Source organism: Salvelinus fontinalis, chromosome 14 (genome assembly GCF_029448725.1).
Source record: "Salvelinus fontinalis isolate EN_2023a chromosome 14, ASM2944872v1, whole genome shotgun sequence".
Lineage (NCBI taxonomy): Eukaryota > Metazoa > Chordata > Actinopteri > Salmoniformes > Salmonidae > Salvelinus > Salvelinus fontinalis.
The window spans coordinates 24257513-24281334 of NC_074678.1; the positions used below are offsets into that span (position 1 = coordinate 24257513).

The window sequence follows — 23822 nt, forward strand, 5'->3', positions numbered from 1 at the left end:
GACTGTAGGCTATGATTGCTGCAAAAAGTGCTTCAACAAAGTACTGAGGTAAAGGGTCTGAATACTTATGTAAATGTGATATCAGTTTTTATTTTTTTATAAATTAGCAAACATTTCTAAAAACCTGTTTTTGCATTGTCATTATTGGGTATTGTGTGTGTGTGGATTGATGAGGGGAAAAACGAATACATTTTAGAATAACCTAACAAAATGTAGAGGTCCGAATACTTCCCGAAGGCACTCTATATGGAGGTTAACACCTCCACTTCGCTTAACATCTCCCTTGTCTGTAGGGTTGAGAAGATTCTAAAAGAGAAGATCATGGAATGGCGGCCCCGCCACCCGACCCGCTGGAACCGCTACTGCACCTCCACCTTGCGCCACTTCCTGCCAAAGCTGGAGCTGAGTGGAGGGAGGGACGTGGCCGACGAGCACCGTCTAGAGTTACAGAGTCTACTAGGGGACTACAGGGTGAGTCTGGTCTGGGGCTGGGAGGGACAGGGGAGAGGACAGTCTATGGCTGGGACAGGGGAATGGCTTATGATGTAGTAGTCCTGGCATGGAGAGGTCCATAAAACATCCATTCAGTTCTTCAGATGAAATTATGAGCATTGCCTTTTGATGGTCATGGCACTGACATTTGTTATATTTGGGGGAGTTCTTCAGCCTCCCAGAATGTTAGCTCATACCATGGAAAGAAACAGTTGATACATGACTGGATTTCCTTGGCTGTGGAACATCCTCATTGACGGTCTCTATTTCCTCCTTTAACAGATTTCAGGATTCCCCCTGCATCTTCCATTCTCAGAGGTCCGGCCCATTATTGAGGCAGTCTACAGTACAGGAGTCCACAACGTGGAGGCGTCCAATGTGGAGTTTGCACTGGCAGTTCATGTTCATGCCTACCCTAACAATGTCCTGTCTGTCTGGGTTTACCTGGCCTCACTCATCCGCACACGGTAACTCCATTGCAGAGGTATAGACATGCTTGTTTTTCATAAATGCACTTTACAATATTGTTTACCTGTATGTTTATGAAGAAACGTTTAGAGCACAACTACCTTTTAGACTACAGTACATATACATGCACAGGAATAATTTGATATTAAACTGATTATGGCAGTAGGCATCTAAACACTTAAGCAGAATTATCTTAATCGCCCAAAATCAAAGCAAGCATACACAGATTAAAACACCTGGTTTTCTGAGATTAGGACATGGAAACACCTTAACTTGCGTTCCAACATTTTAATCTGATTATCCACAATAATCACATTATGTGCATGTAACCGTAATCTATTGATTTGCTATTGTCATTTAGTCTTGTATTTGCATATGAGTGTGATAGCTCTGGATGACACTGGGTTTGTTTACCATTCCTATGAAATCACAATTAACTTGTGTAGCTACCAAATCTGACACCCAGTCTTGTTATGTGCAGTGTAATATTACAGATTTTATCATAAACTTTAAACAAAATACATCTGTTTGAATCTTTTACTATATTTCACACTTTAAATCCAATATACTTTTGAATTGTACATAACCAATAATACTTCTCATGCAGATTGTTTGAACAAGCAAATAATGGGTCTCCAGAAGTTGTGCTATGTATAAAGACCAGCACTCAAAGTGGATCTGAGTAGTTGCTATTTCTTAAATCTGCTCCATTGTCATTCAACTGCATGTCTAGGAGATCGTTTTGTGAAGTAACCCTCTGCCCTGGGAGAGCTTATGTGAGTTTCAGTGCCCTTACCATTGATTCATTACACAATGACAAAGGGAAAATATTATCACAACAATCCACTGTTTCCAGCCACAAAGGAGAAAGATGAGTAATTTTAGAGGTTGAAATAATAATTACCTGTAGACAAATACCACCTGAAATGCCTGCCCAACATGAGGCAATTCTAACAGTGATCTGGCCACCTCTAGAAGTGACATGATCAGTGTTCTCCAGGACTGTGCAGTACCCTCAGATTCTTAAGTCACTGACGTTACACACCATCTGCATCACCACTCCCAACATGTATCATGTGAAGAGAACTCACATCTCAACATTGAATTATCTGATGTTTCTAACTTCAACCAATTAAGACTTACAGCAATCACAAATCAGAGATCTAAAACAAGGAAGTAGGAGCAGGGGTGTTAACTACAGGATACCTGGTGTCAACTTCTGTGAAACATGGTTCAATTCATTACAGAAACAACAAGTACTTGGTGCTCACGTATAACATCTGCTTTTTTGCAACTCAAATGAAAATGTTAAAGAAACACTTTCTCAAAATAAGGAACTAGAATTTACATTTGCGGATACTTCATACATCCAACACCCATATTTTTCTAAAGGAGTACTTGGAAATGTCATGAATTTATTTTTGTACATCTACAAACTATTTTAAGTTAAAGTACAGAGATTGGATTATTCCCAGGTGATTAAAGTGCAGATGAGGAACCATGGGGGGGGGGGGGGGGGTCGTGGAGCTGGGTCAAAGGTCACTCTCCAGAGCGGCAGCACACCCTGAAGCCACACTGCAGGTTCTGGCAGCCGCTGGCCGTGTCAGCGTGGGGACCTGCAGAGAAACAGACCAGTTACTGCTGTCCTTAAGAGGGGTCTCACACTTGCCAAGATAATCAGTGATCAAGCCGTTGACGTCTACCCTGGTGGGTATATGTATCCTTCAAACAGCAAGCATAACATCAGTTTGTTGTTCGCCAATGTCAAAGCTTGCTAATAAGAGCTGCCCTCTTCCGATTGACTGTTGCGCGATGTGGAGTCTCCTTATTTCATAGAAAATGACTGGTAGCTAGGTCGGTGATATCTCGCCTAGTGTGAGTCCCCAGTAATGTGGACATATACCTATTGCCAAGTTGGACTTCTGTCCACGCTCTTGGTTCAGAAACATTGTTAAATGGTTTACACTAATACTATGGCGTTAAGCAGTAAGTTGTGGTAGTGTACACTGAATGTGTTTCTCTGACTACCTTTAAAGCCCACTTACCTTCCACCTCATAAGATCAGCAGGGCTGTTACATAAGGAACTTACACTGGGAAACGAGCTGTACAGGTGAGGTTCGGAACATTCATACTGGAATACAATCCACCAAAAGTCATCCATACAACTCCATATGATACATAATGCTCTTCCTACACATTTGTGCAACATTCAAGTGTATAACATTGCATCACTTAGTTCTATTATGAGAGGTTATTTTCCCCTAATGTTGTAAACTAATGAGTGATGCGTGTACATTACCGTTGATGTTGTCGCAGTAGTAGAAGTGTTCATCATTGAGGGCAGGACAGGCTGACACCAGCTCCTGTAGCCCCACCTCAGTGACGAGGAGACATCCAGACAGGTTCAGATGCTCCAGGTGAGGAAGCCCTCCACGCTGAGACAGTGCCCTGAAACACACGCATAGATTTAATGTCCATAATACACACTCATTCCCTACATCAACACACATACAACTATAGGTTAAAGCAATGTTTACATAATACGGAGTCATAAGCAGTTTACCTCAAGCCCAGGTCTGTGACCTGATAGCATCCAGACAGGCTGAGGAACCTTAGTGAGCGCCGACCGTCTGACTGATCAGTTCTGTTGTCACACTCCAGGCACAACTGGCCCCCAGAGGAGCATTTAGTCCGAAACTCTGCCCCTGCACTGCCCCTGGTGGTGTAAGACTTATACTGCAGCCCTCCTAAAGTCCTCAGGGCCGTCTCACCAGTGCAGCAGGTTGAATGGCCACAGCCAGCCTCCCCAAGCCCATACTGCTGCTGCCAGTAGGAGGTGCTAAAGCCAGTCCTGAAGCCCCCCCTCCTACAGCAACACGACAACCCCCCTGGCTGAGTCTCCACAAAGCCCCGCACCTTAGGGGTAGACACTCCCCTGCGACGGTTCCACTCTGCAGCGTCCTCGATGTCAGCCAGCTCCGAGGGGTCCAGGACCCAGACCCTGGTGGGGCTGCAGGGGGCACTGCCCAGTCTCCCTGGCCACTGCTTGAAGATCAGGACCTGCCGGCTGCGCTTGTCCAGCAGACTGATGGGAGAAGGAGGGCTCTTCAGAAGCTTGGCTCGTCGGTCAGAGCAGGTGGGAGATGCCAGGTCCCCAAGACCCAGGGACAGCTTCTTCAGTGTGCGGTCAGTGATCTTCTCACAGCCTGAAAGGTCCAGGTGCTCCAGAGAGAGACATGCCCACAGAGATGACCAACTGACAGACGAAAAAAAAAAACTAATTACAAAAGACAGACAAAGTAATTGTAATAGTACATCACACCATGTAGTGTTCAGCATAATTGGTGTGGCACGGATGACATACCTGTCAAAGGCAGAGTCTGTGACATCAGTCTGAGTGAGGTCCAGGTGGGTGAGATTAGGACAGAGACTGAGGATCTGACGCACCTGCAGCAGCAGACACCCATATACATACAGATCATTAACCTACACTCTTGTAACCTACAGCCTTGCCATATATAATCTATTCCGTCTCAAACATCCTTCATTCATATGCACACACCAGTGTTTCTCATTAGTTAAAGTAGTGGAAGATTTGTATTAGCAGGCTCTGCTTTATTGATGCTCTAGGCATATGATCATGAATATTCCTGGTCCATACCATCTTACTGGAGACCGTAGAGCTGTAGGCCAGAACGATGGACCTGACAGAGGAACCCACAGCTGGCAGAAGGTTCTGGATCATTCCATTCAGGAGCTTCTTCTCCCTCTGAGCAGCGCTTATAGCCAAGGAGTCTTCACAAGATGCATCTAAACAAGGCAGAATGTGGATAGAAAAGAGGGCCATTTTCTGGATGTTGTATCCAAACAGTTCACCCAAATCTGTAAACACATCTGTGTCACTTCAATCAAGCTATGCATTCACTTGATCATATCAGATGTACTCCTGACAAATATATTAGACTGACTGGTAACTCACCAGACTCATCCACATCTGCGTCCTCATCCCACTCCTGGTAGGCCTTGCCCTCATCCTGCAGACTTTTCACCCACTCCTCATCCGGCTCCTGGTTCAGTTCATCTGGGGGACCGCGATAGTAATCCCCTGGGAAACGGACACAGAAGGCACACACTCAAAATACAAACTCAGCAACTGTTTTCTTAATGAGAAAGGTGTCAAAGGATTGTATTGGTATGACAGTTTTTCTAGTGTTGACTGCTTCCCCATTGGCGGTGATAAAAGTATAAAAAGGTAACGGTTGATCTTTGTACCTCTGGCCCAGCGTACAGGGTAGAGGTGTCTCCACAGAGAGCCGGTCTTGGCCAGGTCAGACCAGGCAGAGCACACCTGGCCACAGTGACACAGGTCCTCAGGGCCCAGATAGCGGAACAGATGCAGCAGGATCTCTGTGGGCAGCTGGGAGATGTGGGTGGAGCACAGCTCTTTCTCCAATTCTGAGGAATGATAATAAGCAGAGTTCTCATTTTATAGTGTTCATACTGAAGTCAAGTACAGTTCTTATAAGAGTTTAGAAGTGACATGCTTCTCTACAGTTTACGGTACATATAGACATCCAAGAATCATTGTTAGACCGCAGCAAACTTTTACAGTGGGAAATGAAGCAGCAGCATTGTGATTCGGCTGTCCGTAAAAATGTTTTTGGTAAGGGTTAGAGCCACGCCTCAAAGGAACATTTGGGTATGGGAAATTTGTGGTCAGTATTCATTTCCTAAACAAGTACTGATCACATCCTCCAATTCAGCATAGTCATGAGGAAGTTGGGATGTGTATTCTTGAAAGATATTAGGTAAAAGGATTGTGTTGGGAAAGATAGTTAGTACACATTTTGGTGATATCTACCCTAAGAAAGATAATGAAGGGGTCTGTCTGACTCACCATCATCAGTCTTCTCATGGTCAGCATACTTGAAGGCCTTGTGCAGCTCCTCTGCCTGGCTCCACAGACTGAGCCCCTTCAGCACCTCTGCTGCACAGTCCCAACGCTGCTGGCTACTGTGCTGCGCTATCACCTGCTTCTTGATGTCTTTCAGCTCCTCATAAGTGAAGTACTGCATCAGCATGGGCTGGAACACCTGGATATACACATTCATTTACATTACACACAAATACATGCAAAGCAATGCATTACTATAGAAAATACAGAAAGACCCACAGTTCTGAACATGTTATACTTGCTGGTAGGGCTGTGGAGGTCATTACATTTTTTCAGACAGTTATTGCCATGCAAAAAACTACCAGTTTCACAGATATGTATTGTTAATTAACATAAACACGTTTCGCATCTCCAGGCCTCCACGAATACAAGCAGCATACAAGCCACTGATGTGTGCCTTTGGAAAATCTATAAAAAAATATAATAAATCAATTTACACTGGACAAAAATAAACACATGTAACAAAAAAAAATATTATAGTGAGTTACAGTTCATATAAAGGAAACCAGTCAATTGAAATAAACAACGTAGGACTTAATCTATGATTTCACGACTGGGATTACAGATATGCATCAGTTGGTCACAGATACCTTAAAGAAAAAGGTACAGGCATGGATCAGAAAACCAGTCAGTATCTGGTGTGACTACAATTTGCCTCATGCAGGTGACATGTCCTTCGCATAGAGTTGATCAGGCTGTTGATAGTGGCCTGTGGAATGTTGTCCCACTCCACTTCAATGGCTGTGCAAAATTGCTGGATATTGGCAGGACCTGAAACACGCTGCCGTACACTGATCCAGAGCATCCTAAACATGCTCAATGGTTGACATGCCTGGTGAGTGTGCCATGAAAGAACTGGGACATTTTCAGATTCCAGGAATTGTGTACAGATCCTTGCAACAAGGGGCTGAAACATGAGGTGATTGCGGAGGATGAATGGTATGACAATGGGCCTCAGGATCTCATCACGGTATCTCTGTGCATTGAAATTGCCATTGATAAAATGCAATTGTGTTCATGGTACAGTTGAAACCGGGATTCATCCGTGGAGAGCACAGTTCTCCAGCGTGCCAGTGGCCATCCAAGGTGAGCATTTGCCCACATTAAGTCAGTTATGACGCCGAACTGCAGTCAGGTTAAAACCTTGGTGAGGACAACAAACACGCAAATGAGCTCACCTGAGACGGTTTCTGACAGTTTGTGCAGAAATTATTCAGTTGTGCAAACACACAGTTTCATCATAAGCCAGATGTGAAGGTCTTGGATTGGCGTGGTTACACGTCGTCTGAGGTTTGGAGGTCAGTTAGACGTATTGACAAATTCTCTAAAACAATGTTTGAGGCGGCTTATGGTAGAGAATTTAACATTTAATGCTCTGGTAGACATTCCTGCAGTCGGCGTGCCAATTGCATACTCCCTCAACTTGAGACACCCGTGGCATTGTGTTGTGTGACAAGACCTCACATTTTAGAGTGGCCTTTTATTGTCCCCAGCACAAGGTGCACCTCTGTAATGATCATGCTGTTTAATAAGCTTCTTGATATGCCACACCTGTCAGGTGGATGGATTATCTTGGCAAAGGTGAAATGCTCACTAACAGGGATGTAAACAAATATGTGGCCAAAATTTGAGAGAAATCATGTGCATACAAGAAAAAAAATGAGGCTCATGAAAGATGGGACCAGCTTATATTGCGTTTACGTTTTTGTTCAGTATAAAATACACCATATTTTAGTCAGGTCTAAAGAAAAATTATGATATGAAGAAAATGTATTTCAGAAGAACAGAATGAGTTGGCCTACTGTATGTTATCTGGCTATGATCCATGCCATAGGCTTGTTCATTTAGCTAACAAGATATGCTTATAAATCCCATGCCATTATTTTATATGATTTTATAATAAGAATAATATAATTGAACTTAGCTGAATAAAATAAAAATGATATTTTTCCCATTCCGGAGCGAGTGAAGTGGCTATGTGGAGCGTAAAAATGATAATTGAGTTATTTGGCAACTTTAGTTGGGAATGATACGAACCTTAGAATGTCTTAGAAAACAAAACATATATGGCCTGCATGATGCGACTAAAAGCTATTGATGATTTGAGAAAGCTTGCACTCGTATTACTTAGAATGTATTTAGTGTTGTTTACACTGCTCCAGACAGGCAGAGAAATAATATTGTAATCTAACAGCACCTGTTTGTCACATAATACTCACTAAGTCAAATGTCTTCCACAGATTTGACATCCCCTTTCCCTCCTGAGCAACCAGTAAACATCAGTTTGGAGTTTATTTTTCACGTCCTCCACATCCACTTTGCTGTCGACATCATTACAGTGTTCGGAGTTTGTTATAACCAATTTCTTGATGTGATTATGATAGGCTATAGGTCAGGCCCTATTGGTCACATGCATGCAATGAATAAATGTTTCACGTAAAGAAAGCAAGGGTTGAGGGAATAGGGAAATTAGGGATTTCAGTAACAGAACATTTCAGTCAGAAACACGTAAAAAACTAAATGGCTGAAGTGATGTTGCGCGCTTCAGCACAGACAGCACAATAAACACTTGCTGTGATGTGGTGCCTTTTCGCTGCAGTAGGGAGGACAGTCACACAGGAAATCGCTGTCATTTTTTAAAAACACAGTGTGATTGAGCTCCCGATTAATTTTGTGTCTTAATTATTTAACCAAACAGTGTGCTTAAAGCATCAGAAAAGCTCAATGCATATGTAGGTGATTTTATTCAAACACATAGGGTGTGTCTATATATGAAAAAATAGGTTTCAACATTTCGACCAATCGATTGGTCTAAAGCACTGGACGACCAAGATTTTGTTTCGTCGGGGACAGCCCTGTTAACACATTTCACTCCACACATCAACCACAGTTTGTGCACCGCACTATGGGACTCCCGATCACGGCCGGTTGTGACACAGCCCAGAATCAAACCCGGGTCTGTAGTGACGCCTCTAGCACTGCGATGCAGTGCCTTAGACCGCTGCGCCACTTGGGAGGCCCTGACAGGTGATATTCTAATATTCCACCCAAACTCTGTATGCCATTGGCTCTCCAACCCTGTTCCTGCAGCTATCCAGTGCTTAATTTAGGAAACCAAGTGAAATCTGTTCGGGAACATCAATAGTAAAATGTTTTCGCAACAAAACATATTTCACTAAACTCTTGACAGCCCCTCTGCGAGTTCGAGAAAGGATTAAAAGAGAGGGCGAAGATGGAAACGCACAGTGGTGAGATTCTGCATAGCTAACGGTAATGTGTCACCCGATTAATTATGAAAAGTCCTATTAATAGGCTATTCAAAAATTGAATTCACTATAATTGTAGGCTAACTTTAAGCCACCCTGCACAATCAATGAACCAACAGCATTGCCTAGGGTTATACGTTCTCTACCTGAACTGTGGACAGAGATTTGGGAGCAGAGCATAAGGTAACCAGTCCATCCAGTATGCATAATAATACAGTCCACAGATTTGTTTAATTTTGTAGTATAGGCTAGACCAATTATGTGCCAAAGACATATTTTCTGATTTATGTTTCTATGCAATGCGTAATAGGCAGTAGGTTATGTATTGTAGAACGGCACAATCATAACTTTAATTCCGGGTTTTTTCAGGCTTGGGCTCAAAAGACTACAAACTCTTAATATGCTTATGGTTGTCTTGAATGAATCATCACCCTAGAAAGCGATGTCCATTTCGTTGTGTTAGGCTTTGAAACAACATCCCTAATGACCCTGTTTTACACTCAGTTTCAACCTGCTGTTGAACTTTTCTTCAAATTGATAGCCACAGTGACGTGAGTTTTAAAGCACGATATTATTTTGATGATAAGTGTTTGATGTGATTTTTTAATGCATTTGCACTGATGTCAGAGTGGTTAGAGGGACAATAGAGCCCTGAGTACCAGACCATTAGGACCTGATGGAGGGACAGTAGAGCCCTGAGTACCAGACCATTAGAACCTGATGGAGGGACAATAGAGCCCTGAGTACCAGACCATTAGGACCTGATGGAGGGAAAATAGAGCCCTGAGTACCAGGCCATTAGGACCTGATGGTCATTAGCAAGTTGGGTACTACCAAAGCATGTCCAGAGTGCATAAGAGGAGAATACTGTGACTCAATGGTCACATGAAATTTTACTGCGGTCATGACTCATGACTGCCAGTGTGGTGGTAATATGGTCACCGCAACAGCCCTACTTGCTGGTATCCATTCAGGGACATTACACTGGATATACACTACCATTCAAAAGTTTGGGGCCACTTAGAAATGTCCTTGTTTTTTTAAAGAAAAGCAAATGTTTTTGTCCATTAAAATAGCATCAAATTGATCAGAAATACAGTGTAGACATTGTGAATGTCAGCTTCATTAAAAATAACCTCAAAACACCAGTCTCAACGTCAACAGTGAAGAGGCAACTCCAGGATGCTCGCCGTCTAGGCAGAGTTGCAAAGAAAAAGCCAAATCTCAGACTGGCCAATAAAAATAAAATATTAAGATGCGCAAAAGAACAGACACTGGACAGAGGAACTCTGCCTAGAGGGCGGAGTCGCCTCTTTTCTGTTGACATTGAGACTGGTGTTTTGCGGGTACTATTTAATGAACCTGCCAGTTGAGGACATGTGAGGCGTCAGTTTCTCAAACTAGACACTCTAAAGTACAGTACTTGTCCTTTTGCTCAATTGTGCACCGGGGCCTCCCACTCCTCTTTCTATTCTGGTCAGAGACAGTTTGCTCTGTTCTGTGAAGGGAGTAGTACACAGCGTTGTACGAGATCTTCAGTTTTTTGGCAATTTCTCACATGGAATAGCCTTCATTTCTCAGAACAAGAATAGACTGACGAGTTTCAGAAGAAAGTTATTTGTTTCTTGGCCATTTTGAGCCTGTAATCGAACCCACAAATGCTGATGCTCCAGATACTCAACTAGTCTAAAGGCCAGTTTTATCGCTTCTTTAAATCAGGACAACAGTTTTCAGCTGTGCTAACATAATTGCAAAAGGGTTTTCTAATGATAAATTTGCCTTTAAAAATTATAAACTTAATTAGCTAACACAACGTGCCATTGGAACACAGGAGTGATGGTTGCTGATAATGGGCCTCTGTACGCCTATGTAGATATTCCATTTTAAAAAATCAGCCGTTTCATGCTACAATAGTCATTTACAACATTAACTATGTCTACACTGTATTTCTGATCAAGTTGATGTTATTTTAATGGACAAAAAATGTGGTTTTCTTTCAAAAACAAAGACATTCCTAAGTGACCCCAAACTTTTGAACGGTAGTGTAACAAACATGTATTAACTGTACACAGAAAGTCCTACATCAGAATTAATTATTACTTGTAGATTATTAAATCATACCTCTTCCTCCTCCTTCATATGGGGTAAGAAGTCCTGTGTGAATGCCTCAAGTCTTTCCTTCAGCTGCTGGGCATAGTTGAGCTGCTCATTCTCACTCTGCAAATATATCAAACATTACACATCAGACAAACAACTGACTGTCATTCACTCCCCTTAAGAATGCCAGCAATCCTCCACTTCTGCCAAATCAATACTGTCAAACATACAAGAGTCAACAGACCAGTAAAACACTCAAATACTTTCCCTTGTAGGATAAGAAAATAAACATGTTTGAGGCTAAACTTGAAATACCCTCAATTTAACTGAGTAGTGTTTTCCTCCACTTCATGCATTTCATCAACAAATCTGTAGTCTCTAAACCAAAAAGCATTCTAATAGCATTTACAAAAAATGGAACAAAGTCTTGTTTATGATGTTTAATTAAAACATTCTTTCCTCTCCTAGTTGAAGACTAAGTGCAGATTGAAAAATTCTGCCCAAACAGTGGAATTTTCCTTTGTTTTTTCAGCAAACAGGGACTGGGACGGGTTCACCCCAGGGTTCACCCCAGGATATTTTAACAAGGTGGTGCTGCTGAGGAACACCTGCAACTGCCATTTCCTGCAATCTCGAGCAAAAAAAAAAGCAGGTCACAGGAACAATTCTGCCTCCATTATCTAAATGGAACAAAAAGCTTTTGAATTAGGCTACCTCTCTAAAAACATATTTTTCTGTCTATAAACAATGTCCATAGGCCCATTTAATGCATGTTCTGCTTGGTGCTCTCTACAAGCTACAAAATAAAGTACCTCCTAACACCAAACATATATATCATAATTGTATACAAGCAACATAATGCCAAGAACTCAAAAGATCTCTCAATTATTTTATTTCTGTTCAAAATGCATGCATCTACCATATAATTGCTAACCATTTCTCTTTTCAGAATTGAGGCATATTGTTCAAGTGTGTGTTGCATTTAGAAACGTCAGTTTCACTAAAGTAAAAAAGTGAACAGGAAACCAAGACCTTCCTTAACCAAACTGTTGTCATGGGTCACTGTACATGGGCTTGCTCCTATCCATCTTTCCGATTTGGTCCTGCCGTACATACCTACACAAGACACAGGCCTTCTAAGTGTCCCTAGAATTTCTAAGCAAACAGCTGGAGGCGGGGCTTTCTCCGAAAGAGCAAAATTTTTATGGAATGGTCTGCCTACCCATGTGAGAGACGTAGACTCGGTCTCAACTTTTAAGTCTTTATTGAAGACTCATTTCTTCAGTAGGTCCTATGATTGAGTGTAGTCTGGCCCAGGACTGTGAAGGTGAACGGAAAGGCACCGGAGTAACGAACCGCCCTTGCTGTCTCTGCCTTGCCGGTTCCCCTCTCTCCACTGGGATTCTCTGCCTCTAACCCTATTACAGGGGCTGAGTCACTGGCTTACTGGTGCTCTTCCATGCCGCCCCTAGGAGGGGTGCGTCACTTGAGTGGGTTGAGTCACTGACGTGGTCTTCCTGTCTGGGTTGGCGCCCCCCCCCCCCCCCACCGCCCCCCCCCCCCCCCCACCGCCCCCCCCCCCCTTGGGTTCTGCTGTGGCAGAGATCTTTGTGGGCTATACTCAGCCTTGTCTCAGGATAGTAAGTTGGTGGTTGACGATATCCCTCTAGTGGTGTGGGGGCTGTGCTTTGGCAAAGTGGGTGGGGTTATATCCTGCCTGGTTGGCCCTGTCCGGGGGTATCGTCGGACAGGGCCACAGTATCTCCTGACCCCTGCTGTCTCAGCCTCCAGTATTTATGCTGCAGTAGTTTGTGTGTCGGGGGCTAGGGTCAGTCTGTTATATCTGGAGTATTTCTCCTGTCTTATCCGGTGTCCTGTGTGAATTTAAGTATGCTCTCTCTAATTCTTTCTTTCTCTCTCTCTCTCAGAGGACCTGAGCCATAGGACTATGCCACAGGACTATCTGGCATGATGACTGCTTGCTGTCCCCAGTCCACCTGGCCGTGCTGCTGCTCCAGTTTCAACTGTTCTGCCTGCGGCTATGGAACCCTGACCTGCTACCTGTCCCAGACCTGCTGTTTTCAACTCACTAGAGACAGCAGGAGCGGTAGAGATACTCTCAATGATCGGCTATGAAAAGCCAACTGACATTTACTCCTGAGGTGCTGACCTTTTGCACCCTCGACAACCACTGTGATTATTATTATTTGAGCCTGCTGGTCATCTATGAACATCTTGGCCATGCTCTGTTATAATCTCCACCCGGCACAGCCAGAAGAGGACTGGCCACCACTCATAGCCCGGTTCCTCTCTAGGTTTCTTCCTAGCTTCTGGCCTTTCTAGGGAGTTTATTCTAGCCACCATGCTTCTACACCTGCATTGCTTGCTGTTTGGGGTTTTAGGCTGGGTTTCTGTACAGCACTTTGAGATATCAGCTGATATAAGGGCTTTATAAATACATTTGATTTGATTAGTAATATTACATGCCTGTCTGTAGGATGAATCACTACAGTGATAGTCTACCATTTCATAAAAAGCACAACTCAGTGTTACACAACACAAAGCCTCAAGGGCAACAGGGATTATTTGAGAGCCTTTTTCATAAATGCCATTATGTTAGTGGCAGTGCTTCTGCTGATATCATTAGTGGAGTCACCTTAACGCTTCTCAGCCCTTTCTCAAACAGGGACAACATCTCTGAGAGCTTGTTGTCGGAGTGTACATTATACACATTGCAGCTGCGCTGCTGCAACAGGCCGATGATGTACTCATTCTCAATCTGTTCATGCATCTTGAACTCCTTGAAGGTAGCACACAGCGACTGAAGAAATGAGCGGAAGTCATTGTTGTTGGAGAAGTTGGTCTGTGACAGCTGTGGTAGAATGGAGAAAAATAACATGTCAAAGTTACTCAGTATAAGTATAAAGCTGTGTGTTGCCAATTAACAAAGTGTGTGTATGTGTGTACTGTAATAATAATTTAGTGGGTGCTTATATTTGTCCTATTTAATACATATACAAGTGTGTATAAATGCTTGTGTGTGAATTGGATATGTTTTTTTTTTTGCATATCCCAACTCTCCTTGAGACACCCTCGGCCAGGGTCTGCCATTATCAACTGCGACCCTGGAGCAATTAGATTTAAGTGCCTTGCTCAAGGGCACAGCGAGAGATTTTTTACCTTGTCTCAAGGATTCGAACTAGCGATCTTTCGGTTACTGGCCCAACGTTCTAACCACTAGGCAACCTACCACCTTTGTGTGTGTGTAAACTACAATATATTTATCTTGCAGACCTGAACACATAAGCAACATAATTGTGGACATGCCTGTATGAGAGGAAACAAGCCTCATAGATGGAGGACAGGTTGTGAGGAAGGATCGTTGTTCACCAATTTCATTGTGTTTTGCTCATGCCAAGTTATGTGACATTAGGTAAAAGCTTGGGGGAAAATATAGTTAGCCACTGTACTGCGTAGTAGCTGGCTAGCAGGGTTGGGGAGAAACAATAATTGCTATATACGCTAGATGACTAACAGGGGGCGCTGTTTTGAAGCGCCACATCATTTTGGCACTCCCCCACCAGTGTAATTTTTTATGAAGCTATAGAAGTGCATTTATTAACTTCTACAGTTGTTGTTGTCACATTTATTCTATTACAGATGCATCGTTTTTAATAAATACCAAATAAATCATTATGTGAGCTAAATATGAGAAAATATATACAAACCTTTTCCCAAAAGTATAATTTTTTGGAAAGTTATGTTACTGTAACCACTACAAACAAAATACATGTAATTGTGCCCTTGAAACATTTAATTGAAATACTGTAGAATTCCATTCATTCCTATGGACTGCTCCTTCTGGGGAGTGCCAATATGGCCGACGGTGGCGTCAAAGCCTATTACTTGCCAACACATAAAATTAGCAATCCAGGGTTTTTATTCATCACTGGGAGTAACATGTAATCACAAACAAACGAACTATAATCAGTTACATTAGCAGCAAAAATACTGTAATCAAATTAGATACTTTGAAAAACGAAATAAGTACTTAATAGAATACTTTTAAAAATCCAGAAAGGATGTGAGAAAAAATACATTATGACACCTTTATGTTGACATTCAATTCACCATTGAAAAAAAGCGCGTATGTTTGTTCCACCTGAGCGAGTCTCATCACAGTCCAGACTATATGCGTTTGATTGATCATTTTACGGGGAAAGTAAATCATATTAAAATTACTGAGTTCGGGTATTCCAAAAATGACGTTACTGGTTACAATTTGACAGGTAACTAACGTTGGTAGCCAACTGTAACAGATTGCACTAGAAGGTAATCTCCAACCCTGCTAGCACAACGTGTTGCATAACAACAACGTCACTCGCAGACTGGTTAATCCACGTAACTAACTAGCTAGAACTGTATGTTATACAAATTGCCTTTAGTATCATGTCATTGAAGTTGTTAGCCAGCTAACATGCTAGTTGAGACATTTCCCAACTACCGTTAGCTAGTTAGCCAGCGACGGACATAACTATGCCAAAAACACAACACCCATTTCTCAGACTAGTTAGCTAACCACTGCGTAACAAATGTCAGTCAGCATGCTAGCTATATAGCTTACGTTATTTGGGCAAATTCATATTGCTTTATACAGACCTTCTCACAGTAAAGTCCCACCAACTGTTTCATTCGCCAGTGTGGGCCAGTGAAAACATCCACCTCGTCGGGAAAAGGAGCCATCTTCACTCCATAGAAACTAATCAGCACTGACTGAGTTGCTTCTTGCGTCGCGTATTAGATGCTAACTGGTTAGCTTAGCATTGGGGAAGTCATAATGGGCATGCGCACTCCTGTTTCTCCATGTACCAGACAGCGGGCGTCACAGACACCGGGAATCTTTAACTTCAGTTGATCCTCCTCAACACTTAACGCCACTCCAGTTACAGTGTTTTCGTTAAGTATTTAGACCTCTTCACCTTTTCCACATATTGTTACATTACTACCTTATTCTAAAATATATGTTTTTTAAATGGTGCAAATGTATTAAAAATAAAAAACGAAAATACCTTATTTAGATAACTATTCAGACCCTTTGCTATGAGACTCGAAATTGAGCTCAGGTGAATCCTGTTTCCATTGATCATCCTTGAGATGATTCTATAACTTTGGAGTCCACTTGTTGTAAATTCAATTGATTGGACATGATTTGGAAAGGCACACACCTGTCAATATAAGTGTATGTCATAGCAAAAACCAAGCCATGAGGTAGAAGGAATTGTCAGTAGAGCTCTGAGACAGAGGCACAGATCTGGGGCACAGATCTGGGGAAAGGAAACCAAAAAATGTCTGCACCATTGAAGATACCCAAGAACACAGTGGCCTCATAAATGGAAGAAGTTTGGAACCACCAGACTCTACCTAGAGCTGGCCGCCTGGCCAAACTGAGCAATTGGGGGAGAAGGGCCTTGGTCAGGGAGGTGACCAAGAACCCGATGGTCACTCTGACAGAGCTCTAGAGTTTGTTTGTGGAAATGGGAGATCCTTTGGGACTTTATGGTTGAGTGGCCAGACAGAAGCCACTCCTCAGTAAAAGGCACATGACAGCCCACTTGGAGTTTGCCAAAAGGCACATAAAGAACTCTCGAACCATGAGAAACAAGATTCTCTGGTCTGATGAAACCAAGATTGAACTCTTTGGCCTGAATGCCAAGCACCACGTTTGGAGGAAACCAGGCACCACTCATCACCTGGCCAACATGCTATGGGGATGTTTTTCAGCAGCAGGGACTGGGAGACTAGTAAAGATTGAGGGAAAGATGAACGGAGCAAAGTACAGAGAGATCCATTATGAAAAACGGGTCCAGAGTGCTCAGGACCTCAGACTGGGGCGAAGGTTCAACTTCAAACAGGACAACGACCCTAAGCACACAGCCAAGACAACGCAGAAGTGGCTTCGGGACAAGTCTCTGAATGTCCTTGATTGGCACAACCAGAGCCTGGACTTGAACCCAATCTAACATCTCTGGAGAGACCTGAAAATAGCTGTGCAGTGACGCTCCCCATCCAACCTGACAGAACTTGAGTAGATTTGCAGAGAAGAATGGGAGAAATTCCCAAAATACAGGTGTGCCAAGCTTGTAGCAACATACCCAAGTAGACTTGAGGCTGTAATCGCTGCCAAAGGTGCTTCAAAAAAGTACTGAGTAAAGGGTCTGAATCTGGGTCCCCAAATCCTCAAAAAGTTCTACAGCTGCATCATCGAGAGCATCGTGGCTGGTTGCATCACCGCCTGGAATGGCAACTGCTCGGCATCCGACCGTAAGGCACTACAGAGGGGATGTTGTACGCACTACAGAGGGTAGTGCGTACGGCCCAATACATCACTGGGGCCAAGCTTCCTGCCATACAGGGCCTATATACTAGGTGGTGTCAGAGGAAGGCCCCAAAAAAGTATCTAAGACTCCAGTCATAGACTGCTCTCTCTGCTACCGCTTGGCAAGCGGTACCGGAGCGCCAAGTCGAGGTCCAAAAGGCTCCTTAACAGTTTCTACCCCCAAGCTATAAAACTGCTGAACAATTAATCTAATGGCCACCCAGCCTATTTTATTGACCCCCCCCCCCCCCCCTTTGTTTTTACACACTGCTGCTACTCACTGTTTATTATCTATGTGTAGTCGCTTTACCACAACTTACATGTACAAACTACCTCGATTAACCTGTACCCACCGCACATTGAGTCAGTACCAGTACCCCCTGTATATAGCCTCATTATTGTTATGGAATTTTATTGTGTTACTTTTTACTTTAGTTTATTTAGTAAATATTTTTTTTTATAACTCTATTTCTTGAACTCCATTGTTGGTTCAGGGCTTGTAAGTAAGCTCTGTGGCTCTTCCAAAAGCTCTGTGTGATCCACCACTCCATATTCACTCAAACCATGTTCCACTTTTCTCCTTTTTGTCCTGTCCAACCATCTTCCCCTTCATCAGATCTTCCAGAAGGCTTGTGCATTCCCCCATTCCATATTTACTTATAAACTCAGCAAAAAATCAAACATCCTCACACTGTCAACGGTGTTTATTTTCAGCAAACTTAACATGTGTAAATATTTGTATGAACATAACAATATTCAACAACTAAGACATGAACTGAACAAGTTCTACAGACATGTGACTAACATAAATTGAATAATGTGTCCCTGAACAAAGGGGTGGTCAAAAGTAACAGTCAGTATCTGGTGTGGCCACCAGCTGCATTAAGTACTGCAGTGCATCTCCTCCTGATGGACTGCACCAGATTTGCCAGTTCTTGAGATGTTACACTACTCTTCCACCAAGGAACCTGCAAGTTCCAGGACATTTCTGTGAGAAATGGCCCTCACCCTCCGATCCAACAGGTCCCAGACATGCTCAATGGGATTGAAATCCCGGCTCTTCGCTGGCCATGGCAGAGCACTGACATTCCTGTCTTGCAGGAAATCACGCACAGAACGAGCAGTATGGCTGGTGGCATTGTCATGCTGGAGGGTCATGTCAGGATGAGCCTGCAGGAAGGGTACCACATGAGGGAGGAGGATGTCTTCCCTGTAATGCACAGCGTTGAGATTGCCTGCAATGACAACAAGCTCAGTCCGATGATGCTGTGACACACCGCCCCAGACCATGACGTACCCTCCACCTCCAAATCGATCCCGCTCCAGAGTACAGGCCTCGGTGTAACGCTCATTCCTTCGACCATAAATGCGAATCCGACCATCACCCCTGGTGAGACAAAACCGCGACTCGTCAGTGAAGAGCACTTTTTGCCAGTCCTGTCTGGTCCAGCAACAGGGAGTTTGTGCCCATAGGAGACGTTGTTGCCGGTGATGTCTGGTGAGGACCTGCCTTACAACAGGCCTACAAACCCTCAGTCCAGCCTCTCTCAGCCTATTGCGGACAGTCTGAGCACTGATGGAGGGCTTGTGCGTTCCTGGTGTAACTCGTGCAGTTGTTGTAGCCGTCCTGTACCTGTCCCGCAGGTGTGATGCTCGGATGTACTGATCCTGTGCAGGTGTTCTTACACATGGTCTGCCACTGCGAGGACGATCAGCTGTCCGTCCTGTCTCCCTGTAGCGCTGTCTTAGGCGTCTCAGTATGGACATTGCAATTAATTTCCCTGGCCACATCTGCAGTCCTCATGCCTCCTTGCAGCATGCCTAAAGCACGTTCACACAGATGAGCAGGGACCCTGGGCATCTTTCTTTTGGTGTTTTTCAGAGTCAGTAGAAAGGCCTCTTTAGTGTCCTAAGTGTTCATAACTGTGACCTTAATTGCCTACCGTCTGTAAGCTGTTAGTGTCTTAACGACCGTTCCACAGGTGCATGTTCATTAATTGTTTATGCTTCATTGAACAAACATGGGAAACAGTGTTTAAACCCTTTACAATGAAGATCTGTTTAGTTATATGGATTTTTACAAACTATCTTTGAAAGACAGGGTCCTGAAGAGTTTGGATATGGGTAAAGTGTTTCATTTTTTGCTGAGTTTATGTTCCACTTTTCTCCTTTTTTCCCTGTCCGCCATATTAACCCCACCTCATGGCCACCTGTGACAGAGTCGGTGGTGTTGTAAACCAAAATATATTTTTGTTGTGCATCATTCCTTGCATCTTTAGGATTTTATAAATGAACTACACTGCATTGGACATTGGTTTGTTAGTTTTCACTTTTGCTGACAAAGAGTGTAATGGACTTGTCGTTTAATGTGAGCCAGTTGTGAAAGATCCTCCTCAACTATTTGTGGGAGGTGCTGGGATTTTCATGTTACTGTGAGTTGCCTAATATATCATCAGTTCTCAACAACTCTGTACCACATTGGAAGATATCTGTTTTATAAATAGATAGACTTATAATCAATGTTGTATAAGTCTGACAAATATAATAAATCCTTCCAAATAAATAATGGATTTAAATAATAAATCCTTCCAAATATTACAAACATTGACACAGCTGTTAGCATATTCATGTATTTATTTCATTCTTGCATAAAAGTAGGTAGTATATACCATTACCACTTTTTTCATAAAATAATTTGTACACTTGGTGGAATGCAGTTTAAAACAAATTGCACATTATACACAATTCCCATATTTTTCTCAATGTACAATAAACAGTTTGAAGATACATGTAAACTACTCCTTCTGCCTTGCCCTACTCTACAAATGGATTGTGTTGTAATCAGCCATTTAAATTTATTTCAGGGGGCACAATTTTATCTTGGACTGTATTTTGATCCAGAAAGCAGGATAGAGTGGTTGAGTGAATGTCGTTTTTACTCTATAGATGAGGGTCATTTTATCAGCAATGTTGTAAAATGCTAGAGTTCCTGCCTTGTGATCCAAGAACAGTCCTATTCTCCTAGAGGACCAAGCAGTTAGTTGAATCTGTTTCTTATTCTCACAGACTTGGGCTATATTCCAGTCCAAACTCCAGGATTGTTCATAAAATTCTAGTAATTTGGAGAATGCATCAGGAGGGCAGAGTTTTTTTTTCCTGTTTATCCCTTTATATGATACAGCTATGATAGCCTGTATTCCATCCCATTCAACCTCCCAGTAACAGCGCCCTGTCAAAGCCTCTCTGCACAGTACCACAGGCATGTTATCAAATCTATCTGGGTGGTCAGGATAAGGCAGTGCAAAATCATTCCATCCAGCCATTTTGTTGTCCTTAGAGAGAAGGAGGTTTTTATGTGCAGTGTTTTGGTCCAATGTGAGCTGACAGGCATCTGATGGTAGAGAGAAAGCAGATATGATGAACCAGTACAAAATGACCTGGTCTCTGTCCGTCTGTCCCAGTACAAAACGACCTGATCTGTGTCTGTCTGTCTATACTGTACTTACATTTCAAAAACTCCTCTCTTGTTGTTGGTTCTTTACTCTCCACACACTTGTCTTTTACCTGGGGTAGAGCTAGAGGGATACAGAAATAATTAACTAACTATGATAAATAATGTTACATGGTCTCAAGCTCAGCTGTGATTGTGCTGATGGAATTTTTGTGTAAATGTATGGTGAAAATGGACTCACGTGGACTAGGCTTTGATTCCTGCAGAATATGAATATCCTGTACTGTGGGAAAGAGATATAGACCTAGTGAGTATAGCAATGTAGAGTAATTCTATACAGATTCAGATATGTATACAGAAAGCCGTGTTTATTACTTTTGTATTATTATTTTTACTCAATTAAATAAATGAAAGCTATAGATTGGTCAGTGGAGATGGTTTGAATGTAACAAGGGATTTGACAAGTCTGGTTTGTTGCAAACCTTTTTTAGAGATGTTTGCAAAGGCCCCTTTACAGAAGTCCTCCAATCGCTGTTCCAGCTCGGCCACAGATTTCTTCACACCTTCAAAAGAGACTTGCTGACTCACATTGATGCTGGAAGTGTCTTCATATCCAGGGAGGGCTAGGACAGATTGACATCTCTAAAGACACACAGACACACACACAATCTTCATATACAAGTTGGGTTCTGAGTCCTGTCAGATTCAAAGTGAAATAAAGTACCAGGGGCATTCCGTGTGAATTTGGCCCCAATATCATAATTTGTTACAAGAGTCATCGCACCCAGGAGTCTTGTTAATGCCAATATTACCTGGAGGAAAATAATAAAATCTTCTGTTTTTGACAACTGCTCAAGCTGAGTATCTCTCCTCCTCAGCTCTGAAATCTCCCTTTGCAGTTGGTCAACCTGCTCCGCAGCCTGGCCAACAGCGGCCTTCTCCTGTGATCTGATCAGTCTTTTCACATCAGAGTACCACTTCTCAACAGAACAGATTATTTCAGTAAAGACCTTGTCACTGTCTTCCACGGCTATCTGTGCTGAGTACTGTTGGGACACACACACACACACACACACACACACACACACACACACACGACAGATAAAGGAGCAGTCTCAATTTGAATCAGGCCCCACACTCAGCTCTGAACACTGAATTTATCAGATAATTGGCACAGAGTTTGAGTTCAGCTGTTGTAGTTCTCTCATCAATACTCACTGTGAGAGACCTCATGGCCTGCTTCAAGCACAATAGTTCCTTCTCTTTCCTGATGATTATTTGCTTGTATTTCCTGTGTGTCTCCTTCAGTTCTTTCTGTAGAGTCAAAATGCTCATGAGTAAAAGGTGCATGTGATTGGAATCAGAGGGCATAAACTTTATTAACTGTTAATGGCACTTTAAACAGTAACGTGTACTGTTTATTCTTTACTGTTTTGATAGCTGTGTGCACTTCGGACTCAAAGTCCTTTCCTGGTTATCAGTGTTGATACTGATGCATAAACTGCAGTTTAATGTGTTAAATTCAGCACTTTTATTCCACATACATTTTCATACACAACATGTAAAAACAGCATACCTGTTTTGCAGTGCCTTCAGCTGCAGCTGAAACTGTTTCATGGCCTTTGTGTACACCCATCAAACACTCATAACAGATACAACGTCGATCAGTACGGCAGTAAACTTCCAGCAGTTTGTCATGCTGAGAGCAGATCTTCTCCTGAAGCTGTATGGAGGCTTCCACAAGTGTGTGTCGTTTTCCAGGGTTGAGTTTGTCATGAAGCTTGAGGTGTGTTTCACAGTATGAGGCCAGACACAGAAGACAAGACTTAATGGCTTTCTGTTTTCTCCCACCACAGACATCACACTCAATATCCCCTGGTTTAGCATAACAAGGAATGCGAGGGTCAGCTTGGAACTCTTCAATCTTCTTCAGTCTTTCCACTACTTCTGCAAACATGGTATTTTTGCTCAGAGCAGGCCTTGGGGTGAAGGTCTGTCTGCACTGAGGGCAGCTGTAGACACCCATGCGGTCATTTAGATCCCAATAGTCCTTTATACAGCCCATGCAGTAACTGTGTCCACAAGGAATGGTCACAGGGTTCTTCAGTAGATCCAGACAGATTGAACAAGAGAATTGGTCTTCCCCAAATAATGCACACGACTCAGCCATTTTGTGGCCGAGAATAATGTATGTAATGTGTGTCCGGGCTGGTACGAGGGGAAGTGCAACTATCTGAATTCCTATTGGTTTTGAAAAATGATACTTCCTGTTTCGACTGCACCGCTGAGGGGTGTGGTTTTATCAAGATCTCCAACTGAGGCGTGAAAGACAGCTTCTCTCAGAGAAACTAGCTACAGTACTATTTTTCTTTGCGCCTTATGGTTGCTAAGGAGAACGTCCACTTCAACAAACTCACATACAAACCCTGTACACCAGTTTCCACTAGATAGCACAGCCACAAAGTCAAAATTATAAAAGGATTTATATCGTAAAAACTCATGAAAACAAACATTTGCTTTTTGGTCTTGATTTAAGGTTAGGGCTAGGCATAAGGTTAGCAGTGTGGTTAATTTTAGGTTTAGGGTTAGTTTTAAAATCAGATTTTAAAAAGATACATTTTAGCAATAGGCGGGGTTTATGACTTTGTGGATGTGGTAACTAGTGACGACCCAGTACTCCGGCTTACTTTTTGATTGACTGTTTTATTAGCCGCTAG

The 23822-nt window shown here is 42.8% G+C and overlaps 3 protein-coding genes across 9 annotated transcripts in view; 1 reads left to right on the forward strand and 2 right to left on the reverse strand.

The window, feature by feature from the left end:
* Positions 1-1481, forward strand: part of cc2d2a (coiled-coil and C2 domain containing 2A) — a 31345-nt gene extending 29864 nt beyond the window's left edge. For all 7 annotated transcript variants that reach the window (XM_055944270.1, XM_055944272.1, XM_055944274.1 and 4 more), the window contains 2 exons: positions 294-471; positions 775-1481. In XM_055944270.1, coding sequence (XP_055800245.1) covers positions 294-471; positions 775-963 — 367 coding nt within the window. In that variant the 3' untranslated portion in view covers positions 964-1481. The remainder of the gene's footprint in view (positions 1-293; positions 472-774) is intronic.
* Positions 1482-1483: 2 nt separating this feature from the next.
* On the reverse strand, positions 1484-16116 carry LOC129869658 (F-box/LRR-repeat protein 5). Its single transcript, XM_055944277.1, has 11 exons — positions 15938-16116; positions 13935-14150; positions 11303-11398; positions 5859-6054; positions 5234-5416; positions 4941-5066; positions 4623-4771; positions 4326-4408; positions 3525-4217; positions 3261-3409; positions 1484-2576 (listed from the first exon to the last, which is right to left on the reverse strand). The coding sequence occupies exons 1-11, from the start codon at positions 16019-16021 to the stop codon at positions 2500-2502; spliced, it is 2052 nt and encodes a 683-aa protein (XP_055800252.1). The 5' UTR covers positions 16022-16116; the 3' UTR covers positions 1484-2499.
* Positions 16117-20270: 4154 nt separating this feature from the next.
* Positions 20271-23522, reverse strand: LOC129869660 (tripartite motif-containing protein 16-like). Its single transcript, XM_055944280.1, has 7 exons — positions 22682-23522; positions 22324-22419; positions 21918-22151; positions 21588-21747; positions 21347-21388; positions 21161-21229; positions 20271-21045 (listed from the first exon to the last, which is right to left on the reverse strand). Exons 1-7 carry the CDS (start codon positions 23273-23275, stop codon positions 20510-20512), a joined length of 1731 nt encoding a protein of 576 aa, XP_055800255.1. The 5' UTR covers positions 23276-23522; the 3' UTR covers positions 20271-20509.
* Between the last annotated feature and the right edge of the window lie 300 nt (positions 23523-23822).

Excerpts from the sequence above, each read along its gene's own strand:
- LOC129869658 (XM_055944277.1), bottom strand. The coding sequence starts at position 16,021 with ATGGCTCCTTTTCCCGACGAGGTGGATGTTTTCACTGGCCCACACTGG. Across the intron at positions 14,151-15,937 it reads TGGGACTTTACTGTGAGAAG|CTGTCACAGACCAACTTCTC; the intron begins GTCTGTATAAAG and ends ATTCTACCACAG. Across the intron at positions 5,067-5,233 it reads CCCTGTACGCTGGGCCAGAG|GGGATTACTATCGCGGTCCC; the intron begins GTACAAAGATCA and ends TCCGTTTCCCAG.
- LOC129869660 (XM_055944280.1), bottom strand. The coding sequence starts at position 23,275 with ATGGCTGAGTCGTGTGCATTATTTGGGGAAGACCAATTCTCTTGTTCA. Across the intron at positions 22,420-22,681 it reads CTGAAGGCACTGCAAAACAG|AAAGAACTGAAGGAGACACA; the intron begins GTATGCTGTTTT and ends TTGACTCTACAG. Across the intron at positions 21,389-21,587 it reads TGCAAACATCTCTAAAAAAG|TACAGGATATTCATATTCTG; the intron begins GTTTGCAACAAA and ends TCTTTCCCACAG.